Here is a 23,023-nt window from a genome sequence, read left to right as displayed (position 1 = left end):
TGCCTCAACTGCGCTCCAGAAGCTTATCAGTTAAGTTGTTACTGAAATTCGTAACTGGTTGTTTATTCAGATGATGAGCTATGTAGTAAGACATGGGAAGAGCATATGGACAATTACAAGATCAGTTTAAGCAATTACAGTTGGCTGGCTTCATAATAAATTTAGCCAAAAACTGACCTTGTGAAAGCAAGGGTAATTTACTTAGGAAAAATTGTAAGACAAGTGTCGCCAATGACATCAAAAGCAGAGTCTCGAAGAGAATTCCCTGTTCTTAAAACGAAGTGAGAAGTCTTGAAATTTTTAGAAACGTGTGGATTTTATTTGCTCAATGCCTCCTAAAAGATTTCTAGCAGCTTTGTCAGGCATGACTCAACTCGACAAAGCTGTGCTCACTCACACACTATTTTACCATGCGCTTCTAAGTATTCCACAACCCCATTCTTAATAACGGACTCTAAACTCTTCCCAATGACAGGTCAAGCTAACTGGATTATAATTTCCTATCTTCTGTCTCCCTCTCTTCTTAAGCAGCAGTGTTAGATTAGTCATTTTTCAGACCTTTGGGATTCTCCCTAACTCCAGTAACTCCTAAAAGATCACCACCAATGCCTCCACAATCTCATCAGCTATCTCCTTCGAAACATCTGGACGGCGATTCATTCATCTTCAGCTCATTCACTTTCCTCAGCATCTTTTCTTTAGTAAAGGCCACTACACTCACCTCTGTCCCCAACTCTGTTGAAGTTCTGATGCAAAGTACCTATTCAATTCAGCTGCCATTTTTTTGTTCCCCATTACTACTTCTCCAGTCTCCTTTTCCAGCAATCCAATATTTACTCTTGCCGCTCTTTTACCTTTTATATATTTATAAAAAAACTCTTGCAATCTTCCTTTTATTACTAGCTAGCTTAGCCTCATATTTCATCTTCTTCCCCCCCCCCCCCATTGCTTTTTTTAGTTATCCTCTGCAGTTTTTTAAAAGACATCACAATCCTTTGGGTTCCCACCAATCTTCACCACATTGTATGCTGTTTTTGTTCTTAATGTTGTCCCTGACTACTTTTGTCAGTCATGGTTACCTCGTCTTCCCTTTCATATGTTTCCTGTTCCTTGGGATGAATTTCTGCTCTGGTACCCAAATTACCCCAGAACTCCTCTGTCTTCCCTGCTAGAATCCCCTTCTAATCAACTCTGGCCAGCTCCTCCCTCATGTCTTTGTAGTTACCTTTATTACTCAATTAAAAATGATTCCAGCTTCTCCCTCTCAAACTGCAGGGTGGATTCTATCATATTATGGTCACTGTTATTGTGGTCACTGCCCCTAGGGATTCTTCACCCTATGTTCTTGCATTAAGTCTCCCTTATTACACATCAAATCCAGAATTGCCGTTCCCTAGTGGGGTCTACCACAAGTTGCTCCAAAAAAACTATCTTGTAAGCATTCCACAAATTCCTTTTGTTTGGGGATCTGCCAGAAACCTGATTTTCCCAGCCAACCATATTGAAAGCCCAATGATTATTGTGATAGTGCCATGATTACATGTCTTTTCTGTGTCCTGATTTTTTTCTGCCACTTTTTTGACTACTGCTAGGAGTCCTGTACGCAAATCCTGTCAACTCCGCCTACACATTCCTCAACTACACCTACACAGATTCTACATCTGAAGACTCTAAACGACTTCTTGCTTTCAATTTAGTTTAATTTCTTATTAGTCTCGGATCCCTTGCAGCCATCTCTCAACATTGTATCAACCGAGTTCAATTTGTACTATAAGTTCAATTGCCTTGGTTAGTATACTGTATGTATTTAAGTACTACACCCTCAGGTGTCAATTGGCCCATTCTCTGTTGTTAGATCCCTGACTCTTTCGTTACTCTTTGTCCTATTACTTGTTCTAGAAATTCTAATGGCCTACATTTGGCCCTTCACCCACCCCTTTTTAACTTTTTCCATAATTTTCCATTTGACCCCTTGCCCCCGAACCGCTTCCACCGCTATTTAGTTTAATACAGTTTATTGCTGTTTGCACTGCTGTTTGTTCAAGCAATGTTACTGCAGATAAGCTGGAGTCAATTTGAATCATTTAACTGCCTTCCCAGTTTTTTTTTTCTTTAACATAATGGATGAAAGTTTTTTGTGTCAGTCTGTCTGATCCATGCTTTCTCAACCTGAGTCTAGAAGACATGTAGATTGGGCAATTTTGCATACTTTGATAGAATCCTTAAGGTTTGTGAAGACTCTGGGAATAGAGGAGCTTGATTTCCAGTATGCTGCCCCAGTGAGCTGTAGTCATAGGGGTCATTTTGAAATGCATTTGGACGATTTGGTCTGAAAGTTTTGGTGGATGTATTCTCACTTTGACATAACTGACATTGTAACTCAATTCTGTAGTAATGTCTCTCAGCAAAACACGGACTTTCCACAGAATGGAAAGGGAATACAGAAAAGTATTTTAATATTCAAGTAATATGAAATACTTGCATAAATGTGTTTCAAGAGTGAATTTCCCCAAGCAGCCATTTGAGTTTCAGAAACTGTTTTTGTAGCATTAATACATTGATTATATTGAGTTCTTCGTTTCTAATTTGTAGGAACCAACTGCTGCTTCACTCCCTTCTTCTGGATCTGGCCTAAACCTGATTGAGGTTGACAATTTGGAGGAATTTGCATTGAGGCCTGCCCCTCGTGGAATAACAATTAAATGCAGGATCACCCGGGATAAGAAGGGAATGGACCGTGGTCTTTACCCAACTTATTTCATGCATCTTGAGCGTGACGATGGAAAAAAGGTGAGGGAAATATTGGTCATGGCTATAAAATTAGATTGAGAAACATGAAGAATAAATTCATAAGCATTATTAATGTTTCAAGTCAAACTTCAGTGTTGTCTATGAGGGAATCTGAATTATTTTTACAAAGAGCAGTTACATTGTCATCTCATTGTTACTTGAATAGACATAAGCATTGAAATCTTAAATGATTGTGAAATAATGGAAAAGCTGGAGAAAAAAATTCATGGTATTAACAAAAGTATATTATATGCCTAAAGGACAACATAGAGTCATTGAGATGTATAGCACGGAAACAGACCCTTAGGTCCAACTTGTCCATGCCAACCAGATATCCCCACCTAATCTAGTCCCACCTGACACATATCCCTGCAAACCCTTCCTATTCAGATATCCATCCAGATGCCTATTAAATGTTGCAATTGTACTATCCTCCACCACTTCCTCTGGCAGCTCATTCCAGACACGTACCATCCTTTGTGTGAAAAAGTTGCCCCTTTAATCTCTTTTATATCTTTCCCCTCGCACCTTAAACCTGTGCCCTCTATCCCCTACCCAGGGAAAAAGACCTTGTCTATTTATCCTATTCATGCCCTCATGATTTTATAAACCTCTATAACCCCTCAGCCTCCAGTGTCCCAGCCTATTCAACCTCTCCCTGTAGCTCAAATCCTCCAATCCATGGAACATCCTTGTAAATCTTTACTGAACCCTTCCAAGTTTCACAACATCCTTCCGATTGGAAGGAGACCAGAATTGCACGCAATATTCCAACAGTGGCCTAACCGATGTCCTGTACAGCCGCAACATGATCTCCTAACTCCGATATTCAATACTCTGACCAATAAAGGAAAGTATATGTGGATGTCCATAAGAATTTCCTGTGATGGGAGAGAAGGAAAATGTAATACATTCATAAACTCCAATGAACAGTGTGGTGTATTGGGTTAGAACATTTCATTTTTTGAATTTAAATTCCAATTGTGTGCTGGAATGAGTGATGCTGTGGAATTTTGTCAGTGCATTGGAGTTTAAGAGCTGGTAGAACTGGCGAGATCGCACTATATAATATTAGGAAGGGAGATCAACATGAAGATTTCACTCTTACATAAGTACAGGAATTTTTTCTGTCAATGCAGCTTTGATGCCTTGGTGTCATCACAGATATATCACACCGCTGCTTATTCACCATTTCAGAGCACATTTGTCACATCTTTCTCACCTGAGGAGTTTGAACATTTGGCAATGACTCCAGGGTTTCCACTCCTCCTTTTGCCAAGCTATTGCTGCACAAATGCAATGCATGCAGGTTCCAACATCCACTATGTTGGTTTGCTGGATGTGGTTGTCCATAAGAATTGCCAGTCTCTCAATAAAGTGCACTATATATGCACATGCCAGAGATATGCGGCCTGAGCGGACTGCCTTGCAAATGGCTATGTAAACCCTCTGGATACTCTGCCATGAAGTACAGCCATTTTTCATGGCAGTTTCAGCTTTTCCTTTCTTGTTATAACTCCAAAGTCATTTCATCAATCTGAAACTGAACATCATCATGTCCTCCCACTTACCTTTGTGTGAATGACTATGACTGTTATTTCCTTGTTCAGCAGCTCAGATTCATCTATATGATGCTCACCAGATTGTAACCTGTTCACTAATGCACAGCTACCAACCAAAGTGAGACTTTGAGGGAATTAAATCAGTATACATCTTTGAGGTTTGTTCTTTCTCAGAGATGCAGGGTGGTCTCCTAGGCCCCATTATGCATGACACTCGGGGACAAAACTTAATTAGCACTCCATCCACTTCCTTCAACGTTCATTTCCTTCATCAGTGCTAACAATTTGTATCATCTGCAGTAACTCACCAAGGTTCCTTTGATAGCACTTTCTAAAACCATGACCTCTACCACGTAGATGGTCAGAGCAGCAGATGCACAGCAGCCCACCATCTGCAAATTCCTACACAGCATCCTGACTTGAAAATATATCACTGTTCCTTCACAATTATTGGATCAAAATTCTGGCAGTGCCTTCCCAACAGCACTTTCGGTTTCTCTACATCCCAAGGAATGCAGCAGTTCGTAAAGATAGCTCACTATCCCTTCTTCATAGAAATTAGAGAAAAACATTAAATGCTGGCCAAGCCAGTGGTGCCTCATGCAATGAATGAATTTTTTTAAAAAAATGCTTGTTCAAAATTTGGAAGAGCAATAAAATTAATGAGAGTGTGATATACTTTCCAAAGCATCTGTATGATTGCTGATTGTCTGGAGCTCTGTGTGATCGGAGCTATCTATCTGAACACTACGGTTTGTGCTTACCAGATGGTCTTCAATATCCATTCATCAAGCTACTTAGTCCTTTGGGGCTCCTTATCAATCTTGTTATCAGCGATGGTGCTCCTTCTATGCGTCCCAGCTCTGATACCATTCTATTGATGATCACTTTGTGTGAGGTTTGCACCAGTTCTTGCTCCTTCTCGTGTATTGTGAGCTGAGTTATCCAGCAAGTGTTTAAATTTGCATTGCTGTGCATCATACCTATGTGGCTTAACTGTGCTCCATGGTATCACAGGAATGCATCCAATATTCAGCTATTCATTACTGGCATTGCAAAGGCCAATCTAGCATCCAATGTCCTGCATAGAGAAGTTTTCAGTGGGTGGTGAGCAATGTGTGAGTAGACATTCTCCAAATTAATACTCAATTGCACGTTTGAGGCTGCAGGCATAGTAATAAGTACTTAACCCACATTTCCAAAATGTGTCAGGTTATTAATACCTTTTCTACACTGTAGCCACCTGTCTGCCTTCTCTATTATCCCCATTCTTTATTTGGGCAAGCTCATTACCTTCCGTCTGAGAGGAAATGATTTCCCTCTGAGGCCATGCCACCTGGTGGACCTCCTTGAGGAGGCATCAGTGAAACTAAGTACCATCCTTGCTGCCTTCTGTCATTTCAAGTTGCCAGGGTCACCTCTCACTTCCTTTGGAGTTGCTATCTAAAATTAATCCTAGCTGCCTTTTAAAGCAGTCTTAACAATGTCAATTTATGCTACGGCCTCCAGGAATCTGTGTTACATTCAGGGAACAGACTATTTCAAATTGTCACATTTGATTTGTATTCATTGATACCTAGGAACAAGGATATGTTTATTGCATAATTTTCAATAGGTTATTCAAAACAATGTAGGTCACTGAAGAGTATTTCCAGGGTGCTAGTAGGTTGGAACAGGTGAAAAACACTGGCAGAAGCAAGCTCCACGTGGAAAAGATTGGATTAGCAACTAAACTACACCAAATCAGTACAACCAAGGACTCAGTGAGAAATCCAGAACAGTTGAATGCATTTGAGCTGTGAAAACTTGAGGAAAGGTTCTAGGAGTTAGTAGACAGTTAAATGCTAGATCAGGGCATTAGTAAAGTCATGGGAGCTGTGAGGACTCAGAAAAATCTTTGTGCCACTAATATTTCAGCAGATCTGTGGGGATGGTGAAGGAACCATAAACAATGTTTGCTTTGGGCAACTGAGTCAGATTGAATGCTCAGGAATCAGCCCTAGGCTCAGTATTCAACCAAGAACAGAAATTGATGAAAAAACTCAGCAGGTCTGGCAACATCTGCAGAGAGAAAGCAGAATTAATGTTTCGGATCCAGTGGCACTACTACTTTTGTTTATGATTTCCACCATCCCAAGTTCTTTTTTTGTCCAGTGTCCGTATTCACTTGGTAAAGCTTGCTGCTTATGAAAAGCTGAAGTTGTGCTTATGAGTAAGTACTGGAGTGCAGTTTAGAAGAATCCATGAGAAGCATAATCCCAGGAAAGGAACGTGGACCACCAGAATGAGAGCAGTCATTGAAGCAGACCATGATTGAGTAGCTTTTGAGGGAGCTCAAGGCCACGTTGACAAAAGTGAAAGCCATCACTTGTGAAGTTTTAATGGTTAGATTCCATACAGTATGGAAACAGGCCCTTTGGCCCAACAAGTCCACACTGACCATTGAGGTAGTAACCCACCCAGACCCATTCCCCTCCCCTATATTTACCCCTGACTACTGCACCTATGGGCAATTTTGCATGGCCAATTCACCTGACCAGCATATCTTTGGACTGTTGGAGGAAACCGGAGCACCAGGAGGAAACCCACACAGACACTGGGAGAATGTGCAAACTCCACACAGACTTTGCTTGTCTGACTGTCACTGAATCTGAGGGACGGGAGGGGTGTGTTTGCTGAGAAATCTGGGATCTGTCTCAATCAAATTTGCTGTTCGGTGTAGGGTGCTTGACCATCATTTGTCTCTTATTCATATTTGCTCTTGTTAGGTTTAGAATGTTAGAAAATAAGTCATATTTATCTTGGCGCTAAATTATTTTGATTGTCAACAAGATTTTTTTGTTGAATAAAGACAGATGGCTGACTTGTTTCGAACACTGAACCAGATGCAGTCTAAAACCTACATAATTAGCCATGTCATCAATCTGGTTAAATTTAAAATTTGTCATGACTAGTGGAGGAGTGGGACTGGAAAGAAATCTGTACATCTCACACCTTGGGTGTTACAGTCACCAGGTAGTTGCTTTAATTTGCGTCTATGATTGTTCAACTCTCACAGTAGTCATTTGTTAATTAGATGGCTCTGACAATATTGCTGTCTCACCTTTGTCTTCATGGTCATGCCACAAGTTTGGACTATGAGGCAAACCAGTGACATGGTTTTTCATTCACTCAAACCTAGCTGATGTGGCTCTTGAAACTAAAATGTTAGTTTTTTGAGAGGAAATCTTCGAGGAGAAAGTGAGGACTGCAGATGCTGGAGATCAGAGCTGAAAATGTGTTGCTGGAAAAGCGCAGCAAGTCAGGCAGCATCCAAAGAGCAGGAGAATCGACGTTTCAGGCATGAGCCCTTCTTCAGGAAGGGCTCATGCCCGAAACGTCGATTCTCCTGCTCTTTGGATGCTGCCTGACCTGCTGCGCTTTTTGAGAGGAAAGTCAAAGTAACCTTTTTTCTTGGTAAACGAATTTAAAAAGATAACACAGGGAACGCACAATACCACATCCCTTTGTATTCTAAATTGGATTTTTGTTGTGATTTGCATGAGACTTTGAAAACCAAATGAATCAAATTTAGCGAACAACTCCCAAATGAAGAAATTTATTGGACAGGATCTCACTTCCTATAATTTGTCCTCAAAGACACATCAAAAGCAATGAAAATCCTGGTTGGAGTGAACTTCAGATGGAATACGCGATATGACTGGTATTTCATGATTATCTCATTGTAGGCCACTGGTTCCCAAACTGGAGGGTGCAAGCCCTGCTCAGCAAATCACTCACCGTTTTCAGCTCTCAGTCTGAGATTACACTAAATTTGAAGCTTTAAATTGGGGTCACCATGGACAATGTAGGCAATTTCAATTCCAGATCTACAATTCAAGCAGTACTCCGGTTTCAGTTACACAGGGCTTCTAAGCTATTTTCCGGTCCCTTTCTTCCAAGGGTTTAACTGATTCTGTGCATGCAGCACTTTCTCTATAAATAAATTCCATCTGTATAATTTGCCCTATGTAGCACACTTCCTTGCAGAAATCAATTCAACTCTCCTTTCCAGCTCTCTTGTTTCTGTTTTTTTTCTTGACTTTGTCTGTGGCCTCCATTTTTTTCACATTGTTCCTGTTCCTGTTGTTTCCAGCTAAGAGCTAACAGGTCACATAAATATTTCTGATCATGCAAACATAGTTGATTTCTTTACAACTGATCCAATCTTTTAAAAGTTATTTGATAACTTTTCATAATGATTACAGATTTGCCAAATATTTTAAAGTAGCTATCCATTTTCTTTATTGGTTCCAGGTCTATGGCTGTCACAGTTCAGCATTGAAATATGTTATTTTCTTTGTGTCTGATGCTCACGTTAATACCGTATTGTAATGTAGACATACAGTAGCGCCTCGACTTACAAACTTAATCCGTTCCGGGACTTGGTTCGTGAACCAAAAAGTTCGCAAACTGAATAAATTTTTCCCATTGTTCGGATAGCGTAAGAATGCTTGGACGGCTGTTCACAGCGCACACGCCAAAGGCGAACTAAATGAGATCACACGGGGCCCGAGAACCTTTGTGTTCAACAAGTGGGTAGCAAAGCAGAATAATGAAACCACGTGGTTGCACACAGGCTTTTTGCGTTCATACCTTGAATTTCGTATGTATGTTGAAGCAAAATTTTACGTACAATCCTGTTCGTAAACCAATTTGTACGTGAATGGGGTCATTTATATGTCGAGGTGCTACTGTAGTCCATTATTGTTGTAAAATATGTTTTTTACTCATAAAGGTTTTTGAGGCTTAACAGAAATTACCCAACAATTCTGACATGGGGAGAGCCCTACTCTGCTTCTGATTTGGGGCCACTTGAAGCTGATTTCAGGTGGGAATGGAGAGATTATTTTCCAAACATTTGTTTCCCTGGACACCTCATACATTTTCAGTGTATATTTAGGAAGCTTAACCCTAAAAGGTGTGTCTATTTTGCATGAATTCTTAACCTTGATGAATACATTGAATAATTCAAATCTTTGAGGCATTAATCTAATTATTACTAGGTTACTGTTATGAATGGAGGAACTGACTTTGTTTATGATAAAAGAGATGTCTTAAAAATTGCTTTGCTTTGTTTTACACAGCTCTTTTTGTTAGCTGGAAGAAAAAGGAAAAAGAGCAAAACTTCCAATTATCTGATATCAGTTGATGCAACAGACTTGTCACGAGAAGCTGACAGCTACGTAGGGAAATTAAGGTTGTTATATTTTAATAAGATTGTAAATTAATAATTATGTTTTATACAAAGTCCTATACAAATGCTGAAGGATTTTATAAGTTATGGTCTTTGGTAAATGACCTGTGTGCTGTCATAATGAATGCTGCTGAGTTGTAAAAATATATTGTATAAATGTTATATTAGCTTATGTATTTGGTGTATCTATCAGACATTGATGGCTTAAATTCATTTGAAGTAGTTAGTTTGTTTAAATAATGCACATTGAGCATTTACTGAGCAAGTACTAATTCAGTTTTCAGCTTTCATTTTGGATAGACCTTTTTCAGGGCGCTGGCAATGTACTGTATGGTGTCCCTCTCCTTGAAAACTTGGCCAAATTAATGAGAAAAAAGTATGTTTGATCGTGAGTTTAAAACAATTTCTCAGTCCCTAAAAATTGAGAAAGAAGTCTCAGTTAATGATCTTAACCCAGGAATGGTGTAAGAATAGATAGCCTGAGAATTGGCAACATTCCACCGTTCTATGAAAGGTGTGTTCTTGGATTTGGCTAAATGGACATTCTCGGGCTGGCATTAAGTGATTTTTAACTTATATGTCACTTGTCCAATCTTGGAGAAGTATAAACAGGGGGTTACTTTTATCAAAATGGAAGTAATTGTTACTCATATTAGAATTGGCTAAGTGTCCAATTCCATAACACCATTATCCTTCATTACTTCTTTAGTTAAGAGAAGGTACTCCTTAGCACTATCATCCAAGACTGATTCCATTCCGTAAGGTATAAGAGCAAGACACAGAAAACACATTATTCAAAAGAATATAATTTCTCTAGCAGATCTTTGGGGTTCTGTGGAAGCATCCTCAAGCACCTTTTGGTTTTCCTACAATGTATGCCTTGGTTTAGCAAATTCTGCTCTGCCTCGTCTTGTTGCCATTAATGGATCTTGGTGTTCTGGTTTCAGACTTAACCATTAATAAAGTTCCTACACCAAAATCAGCCCTTTCCATAACAAAACATCTCTCCAAATTCAAACAAGGTAAAGCAGGTAAAAGAAATATATACCCAAAAGAAAAGATTTGTATGGATTCAGAGTGCCACTAGTTTGGAGTTCCTAGTTTGAAATTTTCCTTCATTTTGCTATTTCTATATCATAATTTGACTGTGTATGGCATCAAGGAGGCTCAGCGAAGAAACCGGATCCAATGGGGATCAGGGGAAGACTCTCTGCTGGTTGTAGTCATTGCTGCTATAAGGTTGTGGTTGTTAGAGGGTAATCATCCGTGTCCCAGGACATCACTGCAGGAATTCCTCGGGGCAGTGTCCTGGGCCCAGCCATCTTAAGGTGCTTCACTGAAGACATTCTGTCAACCCTAACATCAAGTGTGATGTTGGCTGATAATTGGATAATGTTTAGCACCATTTATAATTCCTCCGATATGAAACAGCCCATGTAAATATACAGCATGATCCAAAAAATATCCAAGTTGAATTGGTAATTTACAAGTTACCTTTTTATCTCTCACATGCCAGGCGATGACCATTTCAAACGAGAGAGAACATAATCACCTCTGCTTAACATGTAATGTATTGCCATTGCCAAATCCTGCAGTTTCAATATCCTCAACATATGTCTGAAATGGAATTGGACCAGCTACATAAATGGTACCTAATGATTGGCTCCAGCCTGAAATGTCGATTTTCCTGCCCCTCAGATGCTGCCTGACCTGCTGTGCTTTTCCAACAACACACTCTCAAATCTGATCTCCAGCATCTGCAGACCTCACTGTCTCCTACATAAATGATATGGCTGCCAATACCTGTCTCCCAAATGTCTGGTCCGGAATCTTCAATGCAGAAGCCAGAAGTGTGATTAAATACCCTGCACTTAACTAGTAGATATGTGCATCTCCAACAGTTCAGTACCAGCCAAGATAAAGCAGACTGTTTGATTAGTACCCCATCCACTATTTTCAACATTCATACATTCAACACAAGCGAACAGTTGCAGGAGTGTGTATATGTATAAGATGCATTACAGCAACTTGCTTAAGACTCTTCCAAAAGCATCTTCCAAACTTTCATCCTCTTATCCAGAAGGACAAGGACAGCAAATACATGGCAAAACCAGTTCCCAGTAAAGTTGCACATCATCCTGATTTGGAACTATATCGCTGTTCTTCCATTATCACTGACAAAATTCTAGACCTCCCTTTCTAAAAGCACCGTACCTAATTTGCAAAAACTGCAGTGGTTCAGGATCTTCCCAGATTCTCAAGGGTAAGTAGAGATAAGCAATGCTGGCCTATCCAGCGATGTCAATATCTTGTGAATGAAGAAGAGAAAACATGTTGGACCAGTTGGGTCAAATGGCCTATAACTGCGCTGTAAATACTTTACCATTATTGACATGAAAACAGACTCTATTCAAAGAGCTACAAGTGAGCTACTCTGTATGATTCACAGTGATTTTGAATTGAACATTATAGAGCATTGCACAAGAGGCTGACAGTGCCACTGACGTATCATTTTAATTGAATAATTATTCATTTTTACTGGTGCTAATAAACAGAGAAAATTTTCTATGTCTGCATTTCAGAATATTTGTTCATTGTGCCATTGTTGTGTATGATTGTTATTCATGTTGTGTTACATTTATTTTCTATTAGGTCAAATTTAATGGGAACTAAATTTACAATTTATGATAATGGAGTAAATCCTGCAAAAGCAGTTGGGCTGCTTGATGAAACGAATACCAGACAGGAGTTAGCTGCAATTTGTTATGTAAGTATTACAGCATTGAAATATTTTACCATTCTAAAGTCTGTTTTATGTTATTTGGATACCCTGTTAAATAATACTTGAAATCCTATGGATTTATTACTCAGTTGTGCTGTTATACTCTGAGTGATATTATCAGAATATATGTATTGGTTTTGCAGAGTATTCACTATTCCCTCTGTGATCTACGTAGAGAAGTGAAAATTAAATGGAAAAAATAATGAAGAAGAGTAGATGCAGGCTATTTTTCTGCTAAGTTATGCATGGTCAATGCAGCTTCATTAAAAAAATCCAATATACTAAAATAAAATTTTACACAGGATTGGTAGCATAGTTGCTCCCACGTCAGTTCCTTAATGTAAATCTGTAATGGTGGCAATAGAGTGACCAGATTGTCATAAAACCCATCTGATTCAAAAACAGCAATTCAATCTGCTGTTCTTATCTAGTCTGATTTTTGATGAGGGTCTGGATTGTCATACATTTTGTTAACTCTGAAGTGTGCTTGGAAATGGTCTCGCAAGCCTTCCATCTATACACAAAGTGACTCACCACCAAATCTCAATGGCAGTTAGAGATGGGCAATAAATGCTGGTTCTGACAGCAGTGTCCAAATCTTGGGAATGAAAAGTAGTGAGTGTGAGACTAGATGGTGTAACTGTTTAACTATGAAGTTTTCACCTCAAGACCAGGTTCAAAGCATTATGAGCTGAGTGTAAGGATCTGAGATTAAATAAGTTTGGATTGCCTCAACATGCTTAAAAACCTATATTGTTTCAGTGCAAAACTATTTGTAGCTTTGTATTAATGAACAATACACAGGATTGCTAGTAGATATTTCATTTTAAACCCCCCCCCCCTCCCCATCCACGTTGTGTGAACATGGAATATTTTTTCAGTAATAAACATCTTTTGTCTTCAGCGCAAAATATAAGTAGAATTATTGTTGCTGTATATGTTCAGAGTGGGGAAATAGCTACATCTGTTCTTTGTAAAAATCTCAAAAGTAATTATACTGAATAATGCATATTCAGAGCTACATCAACCGTTCTGTGTAACAAGGGTACATTACCTATGGGCATTGACCCATTAATTATCTGCATGTGCCACACTATTAGATTCGCTGCTGCAACTCAAAGTATGCAATACTTCACATTCATTGTTATTCCTCCATACATAGTACTTTCTTGTGCATCGTGTAGCATCTTTGGGCAGAAAGCTGCTGATTTTCATGACCCCACTTCAAAATCAAATTCTCCAAAGGTGCATTTTGTTTCCACGTTTTTTTTAATTTCAATTTTGTAAAAATTAATTATTACCAGGAATCATCGTCAAATCACAAATTTCCTCAATAATATAAGGAATGGTTCAATGTTTGTGAATAATAAATTACGAAATATTATTAACACAACAAGTTGCAATTTTAATTCATTCCAGGAGACCAATGTTCTTGGCTTTAAAGGACCACGGAAAATGACTGTTGTCATTCCAGGTATGAGCATGAATCACGAGCGAGTCCCCATCAGACCTCGCAATGTAAGTCCATTTTAAAAAGAGAGGTAGATCTTAATTTCATTAAAATCAGTTTTAATGAAACTGTACCAGTCAGGTTTCAAGGGACAGTGGGAAAGCTAATTAAATAGTGTTGCAGCATGAAAATATATTCTAAAAATATATTTAAAGTATTTGTCTGCAAATATATTAAAAATATGTGTAAGATAGAACCTAGGTGTACTATACTTGTTGAATTATTGCTTTGACTTGTTAGACTTAAATTTTAATCTAGACTGGATAAAAGTTTCTGCCAGGAGCAAAGATTCTTTGAAAGCGTAATGCAAAATTATTTGAAATTAATACAGTAGCAAGGTACTGTGACTGCTGGAGCTCTGACATTAAAAACAGAAAATTCTGTAAATACTTAGGTCAGTAGCATTTGGCAGAGAGACACAAGACTCATGTTTTAGATCAATAACTTGAATTCAGAAAGCATGGCGGAACTGTGTACTTTGGGTTGAATAAGTGACACCTCGAAGTAGAGGGGCATAAGTTTAATTTCTCTGAGCAAACCATGTTTTGTCAGCCAGGTTAAACCAACATCCTGACCCCAATGGGGCAGGTTGACCAATGCTATAATGCTCATACCGTTTGATGACCACCTATCGAATTAAAAGGTCTCATTAAATAGAAGAAAATTCACCTTCTGGTTTAATTTTTATACCAGAATAAAGGCAGTTTGGATCCTTACATTACATCTCTTCTTAGGTTAACAGTGACATCTTTCATACAGATCAGTTAATTGTGGCATTATGAATAGAAAAAGTGCATATTTAAGACAAAATTTCACTAAACAAATGTTGAAACTTGGATCACTGGGTTTGCAAATTCATTGTATTCTCATCTTCTTACACAAATCTGCAGCTGCTCTGTAACTGGCTACATTTTGTTATGGTTTTGTTTGCCGAGCTGGAAGTTTTTGTTGCAAACGTTTCGTCCCCTGGCTAGGCGACATCATCAGTGCTTTGGAGCCTCCTGCGAAGCGCTTCTTTGATGTTTCTTCCGGTATTTATAGTGGTCTGTCCTTGCCGCTTCCGGTTGTCAGTTTCAGCTGTCCGCTGTAGTGGTTGGTATATTGGGTCCAGGTCGATGTGTTTGTTGATGGAGTTTGTGGATGAATGCCATGCCTCTAGGAATTCCCTGGCTATTCTCCATCTGGCTTGCCCTATGATAGTAGTGTTGTCCCAGTCGAATTCATGTTGCTTGTTGTCTGCGTGTGTGGCTACTAGGGATAGCTGGTCGTGTCGTTTTGTGGCTAGTTGATGTTCATGTATGTGGATTGTTAGTTGTCTTCCTGTTTGTCCTATATAGTGTTTTGTGCAGTCCTTGCATGGTATTTTGTATACTACATTAGTTTTGCTCATGTTGGGTATCGGGTCCTTCGTTCTAGTGAGTTGTTGCCTGAGCGTGGCTGTTGGTTTGTGTGCCGTTATGAGTCCTAAGGGTCGCAGTAGTCTGGCTGTCAGTTCTGAAATGCTCCTGATGTATGGTAGTGTGGCTAGTCCTTTGGGTTGTGGCATGTCCTCGTCCCGTGGTCTTTCTCTTAGGCATCTGTTGATGAAGTTGCACGGGTATCCGTTTTTGGCGAATACCTTGTATAGGTGTTCCTCTTCCTCTTTTCGCAGTTCTGGTGTACTGCAGTGTATTGTGGCCCTTTTGAATAGTGTCCTAATGCAGCTTCATTTGTGTGTGTTGGGGTGGTTACTTTCATAGTTTAGGACTTGGTCTGTGTGTGTTGTTTTCCTGTATACCCTTGTGGTGAATTCTCCGTTCGGTGTTCTCTGTACTATCACGTCTAGGAATGGGAGTTGGCTGTCCTTTTCTTCTTCTTCTCGTGAATCGGATTCCTGAGAGTGTGGCGTTGATGATCCGGTTTTTTTTTTCTCTATTTCCGTGTTTTTGATGATTACAAACATGTCATCAACATATCTGACCCAGAGTTTGGGTTGAATTTGTGGTAGGACTGTTTGTTCTAACCTTTGCATAACTGCCTCTGCTATGAGTCCCAAGATTGGTGATCCCATGGGTGTTCCGTTAATTTGTTCGTATATCTGGTTGTTGAATGTAAAGTGTGTAGTGAGACGCAAGTCCAGTAGTTTAAGTATGCCGTCTTTGTTAACAGGTTCCGCGTCCTGTTTTCTGTTCTATATGTCCAGTAGGTTGGCTATTGTTTCTCTGGCTAGGGTTTTGTCAATCGAAGTGAACAGTGCCGTCACGTCGAATGAGATCATGGTTTCTTCTTTGTCTATGTGTATATTTCTGATGATGTTCAAGAATTCCTGTGTTGATTGTATGGAGTGTTTGGATCCGCTGACCAGGTGTTTCAGTTTCTGTTGTAGTTCTTTGGCCAGTTTGTATGATGGTGTCCCTGGTAGTGATACTATGGGTCTGAATGGGATGTCTGGTTTGTGTACTTTAGGTAGTCCGTAGAATCTGGGGGTGTTGTTGCTTTCCGGTTTCATTCTTTGTAGGTCAGCTTTGGTTATCTGTCTGTTTTTTTGTAGATTCCTTTAGTGTGTTATTTATTCTATTGGTGAGTTGTGGTGTGGGGTCAAATTCCTTCATTTGGTAGGTGTTGGTATCTGCGAGTAGTTGTTGTGCTTTTTGGATGTAATCTGATTTATCTAGGATGACCGTCATTCTGCCTTTATCTGCTGGTAGTATGATTATGTTCTTATTGTTTCTTAGTGCTTTAGTGCTTCCCTCTCCTTGGTGTTAAGGTTATGTTTTTGTCTTTTCCTTATAGGTACAACAATTTGTCTCACTGTTTGTTGTGTCTCTTCTGTCAGTCCATTGTTCCTGAGTGTGCATTTCAGTGCTGCTAGGAAGTCTGCTGTCTTGGCATCCCTGTGGTTGTAGTTGAGTCCCTTGGCCAGTATTGTTCTTTCCATGTCTGTGAGCTGTTTGTGGGAGAGGTTTTTAACCCAGGTGTGTGTTGTAGTGTCTTCTTTGTTGTGTGTTAGTTTGGCCATTTTTTCTTTTAGTGCCGTTTTTTTGGTGGTGTGTTGTCCTGTTCTGTCCTATAGTGACAGCCTGTTCTATGGCCTGGGTCCATTCACGATTAGCGGTTTTTGAAATTAACGACTTTTGGCGCGCAATTTCTTGTTTGTATTTGTGGAGTCGGTTGTGAGCGTCTGTGATCATTACCTAGACCATGCTGAATCCGTTCTGCTTGGCTGTTTCCCTGGCTTGTGGGTTGTTGACTGGTGGTCTGTATCTGACACATTGTGGAAGGATTCGATTCTTTCGGCATTCGTGTAGGAACCGGAGTTGTTCGTATGTGGCGCTTAGGCGGTTAGCGCAGGATTCCCATTTCCTGGCTTGTCTCAGCGTCTCTCGCCCGTAAGTGTTCACAGAGAACAGCCAGGGAATTCCTAGAGGCATGGCATTCATCCACAAACTCCATCAACAAACATATCGACCTGGACCCAATATACCAACCATTACAGCGGACAGCTGAAACTGACAACCGGAAGCGGCAAGGACAGACCACTATACATACCGGAAGAAACATCAAAGAATCGCTTCGCAGGAGGCTCCAAAGCACTGATGATGTCGCCTAGCCAGGGGACAAAACGTTTGCAACAAAAACTTCCAGCTCGGCGAACAGAACCACAACAACGAGCACCCGAGCTACAAATCTTCGCACAAACCTTGGCTATATTTTGTAAATCTAAATTTAGCAATTTAATAGTTTCCTCTGAACATCTGTAAGTATCTTTTGTGCACTTTCTTTACAAAAGCAGCAACTGAGATAACACAATTATGAAAACTCTAAATATGTGAATATCAGTTTCACAACATGGGCAGTTCCTTTTTTGTGATTGCCTAATTCTCCAGTTCTGCTTTGACTGATCTCAGTTCTCCGTGCTGAATATATTACAATTTTCTGCAGTGATTGCTGTTGCTTTCCAACATTCCCACAGGAGCACGAAAGTTTACTGTTAATGTGGCAGAACAGAAACATGGAAAATCTAATTGAGCTGCATAACAAAGTGCCTGTGTGGAATGATGACACTCAGTCTTATGTGCTGAATTTCCATGGAAGAGTCACACAGGCATCTGTTAAGAATTTTCAGATAGTTCATGATAACGATCGTAAGTATCTAACCTGAAGAATCATGTTTGTTGATCCCACTATAATTGGAAGTTTATTTTGTGACATCTAAATGTGAAAAGACATTCATTATTAGCCTCAGTGCATGTATTGGGATAATTTCATCAGAACTTGCTCTGCTGCACTTTCACAGTAGCATTTGTCTGTGAAACATATAAAAAGGGATACACCCCCAGGACCTGATCAGCTGTACCCTCGAACTCCGTGAGAAGCTAGGAAGTGATTCCTGGGTCTCTTGCTGAGATATTTGTATCATCGATAGTCACAAGTGAGGTGTCGGAAGACTGGAGATTGGCTAACTTGGTGGCGATGTTTAAGAAGGGTGGTAAGGACAAGCCAGGAACTATAGACTTTTGAGTCTGACATCGGTGGTGGGCAAGTTGTTAGAGGGATTCCTGAGAGACAGGATGTACAGGTATTTGGAAAGACAAGGACTGATTATGGATAGTAAACATAGTTTTGTGCATGGGAAGTCATGTCTCACAAACTTGATTGAGTTTTTTGAAGAAGTAACAAGGAGGATTGATGAGTGGTAGATGTGATCTATATGGACTTCAGATTAAAGTGGCTGAAAATGTGTTGCTGGTCAAAGCACAGCAGGCCAGGCAGCATCTCAGGAATAGGGAATTCGACGTTTCGAGCATAAGCCCTTCATCAGGAATGAGAGAGAGTAGCCAAGCAGGCTAAGATAAAAGGTAGGGAGGAGGGACTTGGGGGAGGGGCGATGGAGGTGGGATAGGTGGAAGGAGGTCAAGGTGAGGGTGATAGGCCGGAGTGGGGTGGGGGCGGAGAGGTCAGGAAGGAGATTGCAGGTTAGGAGGGCGGTGCTGAGTTGAGGGAACCGACTGAGACAAGGTGGGGGGAGGGGAAATGAGAAAACTGGAGAAATCTGAATTCATACCTTGTGGTTGGAGGGTTCCCAGGCGGAAGATGAGGCGCTCCTCCTCCAGCCGTCGTGTTGTTATGTTCTGCCGGTGGAGGAGTCCAAGGACCTGCATGTCCTCGGTGGAGTGGGAGGGAGAGTTAAAGTGTTGAGCCACGGGGTGGTTGGGTTGGTTGGTCCGGGCGGCTCAGAGGTGTTCTCTGAAGCGTTCCGCAAGTAAGCGGCCCGTCTCCCCAATATAGAGGAGGCCACATCGGGTGCAGTGGATGCAATAGATGATGTGTGTGGAGGTACAGGTGAACTTGTGGCGGATATGGAAGGATCCCTTGGGGCCTTGGAGGGAAGTGAGTGTGGAGGTGTGGGCGCAAGTTTTACATTTCCTGCGGTTGCAGGGGAAAGTGCCGGGGGTGGAGGTTGGGTTGGTGGGGGGTGTGGATCTGACGAGGGAGTCACGAAGGGAGTGGTAGTGGTGCTGGAAAAGCACAGCAGGTCAGGCAGCATCCGAGGAGCAGTAAAATCGGCGTTTCGGGCAAAAGGGGAAAGATTTAAAAGGGATCGAAGAGGCAACTTTTCCATACAGGATAATGAATGTATGGAATGAGCTGCCAGAGGAAGTAGTGGAGGCTGGTACAATTACACTATTTAAAAGGCATCTGGATGGGTATATGAATATGAAGCGTTTGGAGGGATATGGGTCAAGTGCTGGCAAATGGGACTAGATTTATTTCAGATATCTGGTTGGCATGGACGAGTTGGACCAAAGTGTCTATTTCAGTGGTGTACATCTTTATGACTCTTCTATAATATTGCATCCAAGTTTATTCAGCTTAGCTCACAAGCTATTAAACTGATCCTGGGGTAGTTGGCACATGACCAACAGCTACCTTGGAAATTTGTCAGTGGATGTTTCTGCTTAAGTTGACTTGTTTCGTACTTCTGTTAAAGCTAGTACACAGAAAATTGTAATAGGAAATATGTTAAAGACAGTTTTCTCACTAACAATAACGTTTTTCCTGCTTTCCTTACCAGCTGATTACATTGTGATGCAGTTTGGACGAGTGGCAGAAGATGTTTTCACAATGGACTACAATTACCCAATGTGTGCATTGCAAGCCTTTGCAATTGGATTGTCCAGTTTTGACAGTAAATTGGCATGTGAATGAGGACAGTAGTGGGTGCAGGCCTCCACTTTTTAAGAAGGTGAAAATTAAAGGGACATATTTATTGTATTGTGCTGGTTTTGATGTAATCATGCAAACCGATCTACCGTGAAATTGATTTCAATCAAAAATGGAAACAAAAGAAAAGAAATAAAAATTCTGCAAATGTCAGAAATAGATTCCCAAGTGGCTTAGCAATCATGGCACACTAATCATGCTGATAATGGACCATATTTTACATTGTTATACTTGAGTACAATATTCTGCCAAATGCAGTAGGCAGCAAGTGATCACTGTTCACATTTGCCCATAGACATAAAAGAGGAACTATCTAAATCCAGGATGCAAATTAACTAATAGGTGGAATAAGAAGAGCTGCCTTTTTTAATTATGTCAAAAATGAATGGCTGACATAATCTTAAATTTGATGATTATTGTAATCGGCATGTTGTATTCTATCTCTTTTTTTTCTTCCTTTTCCCTTCTTTTTGAGGGCATTGACTTATGCTAGAGTATGGTTACAAACATTAGAGTGCCACATTCAACTGACCATTTTTTATGTTGCACTTTGGTCCTTTAGTAAATATTCATCAATGGTGCCGAATGATCAGGTTGAGGGGTTACAGCTGACAGTAACTATGGCCTCCTCGCTGATGTATTAGCTGAGTACAGCTACACTAGCAGAGTCCAGTGTTTTCTTTCTATTTGTACCTCTGAGCGCCTTTGGATTTTTTCCACATTAAATGCACTATATCAATGCAACTTGTAATCGAAATGAAGGCTGTGATGCAATAGGAAGTGTATTTTCTCACAGACTCAGAACTGGCTATGCAGAACATGATTGTTTGGATGGACCTTGGAATTTCAAATAGAGGCCATATTAGATAAAACTGAGAAGTTTCAAGAGCCATAACATCATGGAAGATCATTAGTGAATTAATTTTTTAAACATTTAGATAGGAGGAAAACAGGTGATCCTAAATATAATTTCTGCACTCGTTTTTTATTCTTCTTTATTGTTTTATCCTTCAAAACTGCTGGTCAGAGGAAATCAAGAGGGAGAAATTTTGTGTGGAGGCATGAATTTCTTCTAAAGAGCCATTTTGCACTATGAACAGTGTGAGGCACACTCTGTTATCATAATAGAGCTTTGTGCATAAAATATCTGCTTCTTACTTGCCTCTGAGCAGCAGTTATCAACAGACAGCAAAGAAAAATTTAGGTATAGTTCCATTAAAAAGTATGTATCCATCCATCACATCAACTGGTAAAAATAATACCAATTCAAATCATGTAATTAAATCCTGATGCCTGCTGTGCTTTATTGTCTGTTTTGTTACCTTCCATCAGCTTTAAAATAAAATTGCTTGAGATAAACCCAAAGGAGTATATTTCAAGGACAGAACATATCTTAATACTGTAATTATGTGACATTAATGAACTGCCACTTTATTCTGCTTGTATTTCATGAGTCCCTTAAAGTATTCTGGCCTTGAAATACACACCTGGTTTCCATCTGTGATAAACTCCAGCCTAGGTGTTCATGTGATAACATTTCAGCTCGTGTATTGTCTTTTGTTGCATGGTTCTGCTCATGTTGAGTGTTCCTATGATTTGCTCCAACCCATATATTTTCGTATATGATAAGCTCTCATCCATGTCTTTCTGATATAATCATCTTCAGCCAATGCTCTCAACATTATATGTTCCAATTTAAGTTGTTGCTCTAATACATTCCAGCTGATATTCTTCCTGACATCCTTTAGCCTGTGTCATCATTGTGTATTCTTAATTTATATAATTTAGGGTTTTGTGATAATTAAAACAAATGCAGTTCTCTGCATCTGATATATGCAGGCTTTCTTTTTCTTTTGAGTTCTGGTCATTTCTTTAAATACTTAAGCCTGATGCTTGGCCAAATATTAGCTGTAACAAAATGTGTAAAGTTATTTTTCCACAATGCTGGATAATTTTTATTGTCTTTATGATATCTACGTCACACCCAACTTGCACATCTCAATATGCCAACTGTCTTGGTAGTTTACAGTGCTTTGTATCTGTATCATAAAAGAAGCCATGTTATGATGTTCTGATGTATGCAGACTATGGAAAATGTGGTTGATAAAGTAAGTAAAACTTAATCAAAAGGTGTGTGTTTTTATTGTGAATTAGAAGAGCAATTTATTTTGCACTTATTGTGAAGTCAACACTTTTTCATTTACAGTTGCAATTATTGTAATTTAATCTTGTTAATATGGTCGCTACTTTCACAGTTAAAATGGAATAATATTTTAATGTGTTAACGAAGTTCCATCCATATGCACATTGTTTTTACATTTGACTTAGTTTTTAAAAAATCAGTTGCACAGTGTACAGAAAGGAGAAAACATGCATATTCATATAGGGTTAAAATTTGGCACATTCTACAATGGAAGGGTAGTCCACACTGTCAGTATACTTAACGAAAGAAGGTGTGCTGAGGTACTTTTGCATTCAAGTCGGCACTGTAATTGACAACATTTAAACTTTTCACAATGTTTATTGAGTATATGTGATAATAAAGGCTAATCTATATTCTCTTCTACTCCACTTGCTGGACAGAAACTAGACAAAATTAATCCTGACATAAAAATGACTGTGGTTACCTAGTGACTCCAATTTGCTGCTTTTTCCTCTCGCCCTCTATCATGGACACCAGTCACCAATGTCTTTGTGTAGTCTGTGTGCAGTGACCACACATAGCCTCCATCCATGGATGTCAGCCTCTAACATTCAACCTCCAGGCACCCTCATGGCACATTTCTAATTAATTTGCAAAACTTCTGAACTTCAATGCTGCAATTTGCAATGCAGCAGCACTTTTCATCTGAATGCTGCTGCAAGGACAGTGTACAGGGACAGACGCCTGCCTCCTTGGATACCCAACCTCCCTGCCATAGAGTCATAGAGATGTACAG

General features: G+C 39.8%; 1 protein-coding gene across 4 annotated transcripts in view; it reads left to right on the top strand.

The window, feature by feature from the left end:
- The window catches only part of LOC132824724 (tubby-related protein 3-like), a 137,629-nt gene extending 115,438 nt beyond the window's left edge, over positions 1–22,191 (top strand). For 2 of the 4 annotated variants that reach the window (XM_060839398.1, XM_060839396.1), the window contains 6 exons: positions 2,593–2,790; positions 9,479–9,591; positions 12,241–12,355; positions 13,790–13,888; positions 17,833–18,004; positions 19,936–22,191. In XM_060839398.1, the coding sequence (XP_060695381.1) occupies positions 2,593–2,790; positions 9,479–9,591; positions 12,241–12,355; positions 13,790–13,888; positions 17,833–18,004; positions 19,936–20,069 (831 nt within the window). In that variant the 3' untranslated portion in view covers positions 20,070–22,191. Of the gene's footprint in view, positions 1–2,592; positions 2,791–9,478; positions 9,592–12,240; positions 12,356–13,789; positions 13,889–17,832; positions 18,005–19,935 lie in introns of those variants that run through there. The other 2 variants (XM_060839397.1, XM_060839399.1) reach the window with 2 other exon arrangements.
- Positions 22,192–23,023: the final 832 nt, after the last annotated feature.

This window comes from Hemiscyllium ocellatum, chromosome 19 (assembly GCF_020745735.1).
Source record: "Hemiscyllium ocellatum isolate sHemOce1 chromosome 19, sHemOce1.pat.X.cur, whole genome shotgun sequence".
NCBI lineage: Eukaryota > Metazoa > Chordata > Chondrichthyes > Orectolobiformes > Hemiscylliidae > Hemiscyllium > Hemiscyllium ocellatum.
The sequence above is the reverse complement of the archived record's forward strand: the minus strand, read 5'-3'. Positions and strand labels throughout refer to the sequence as shown.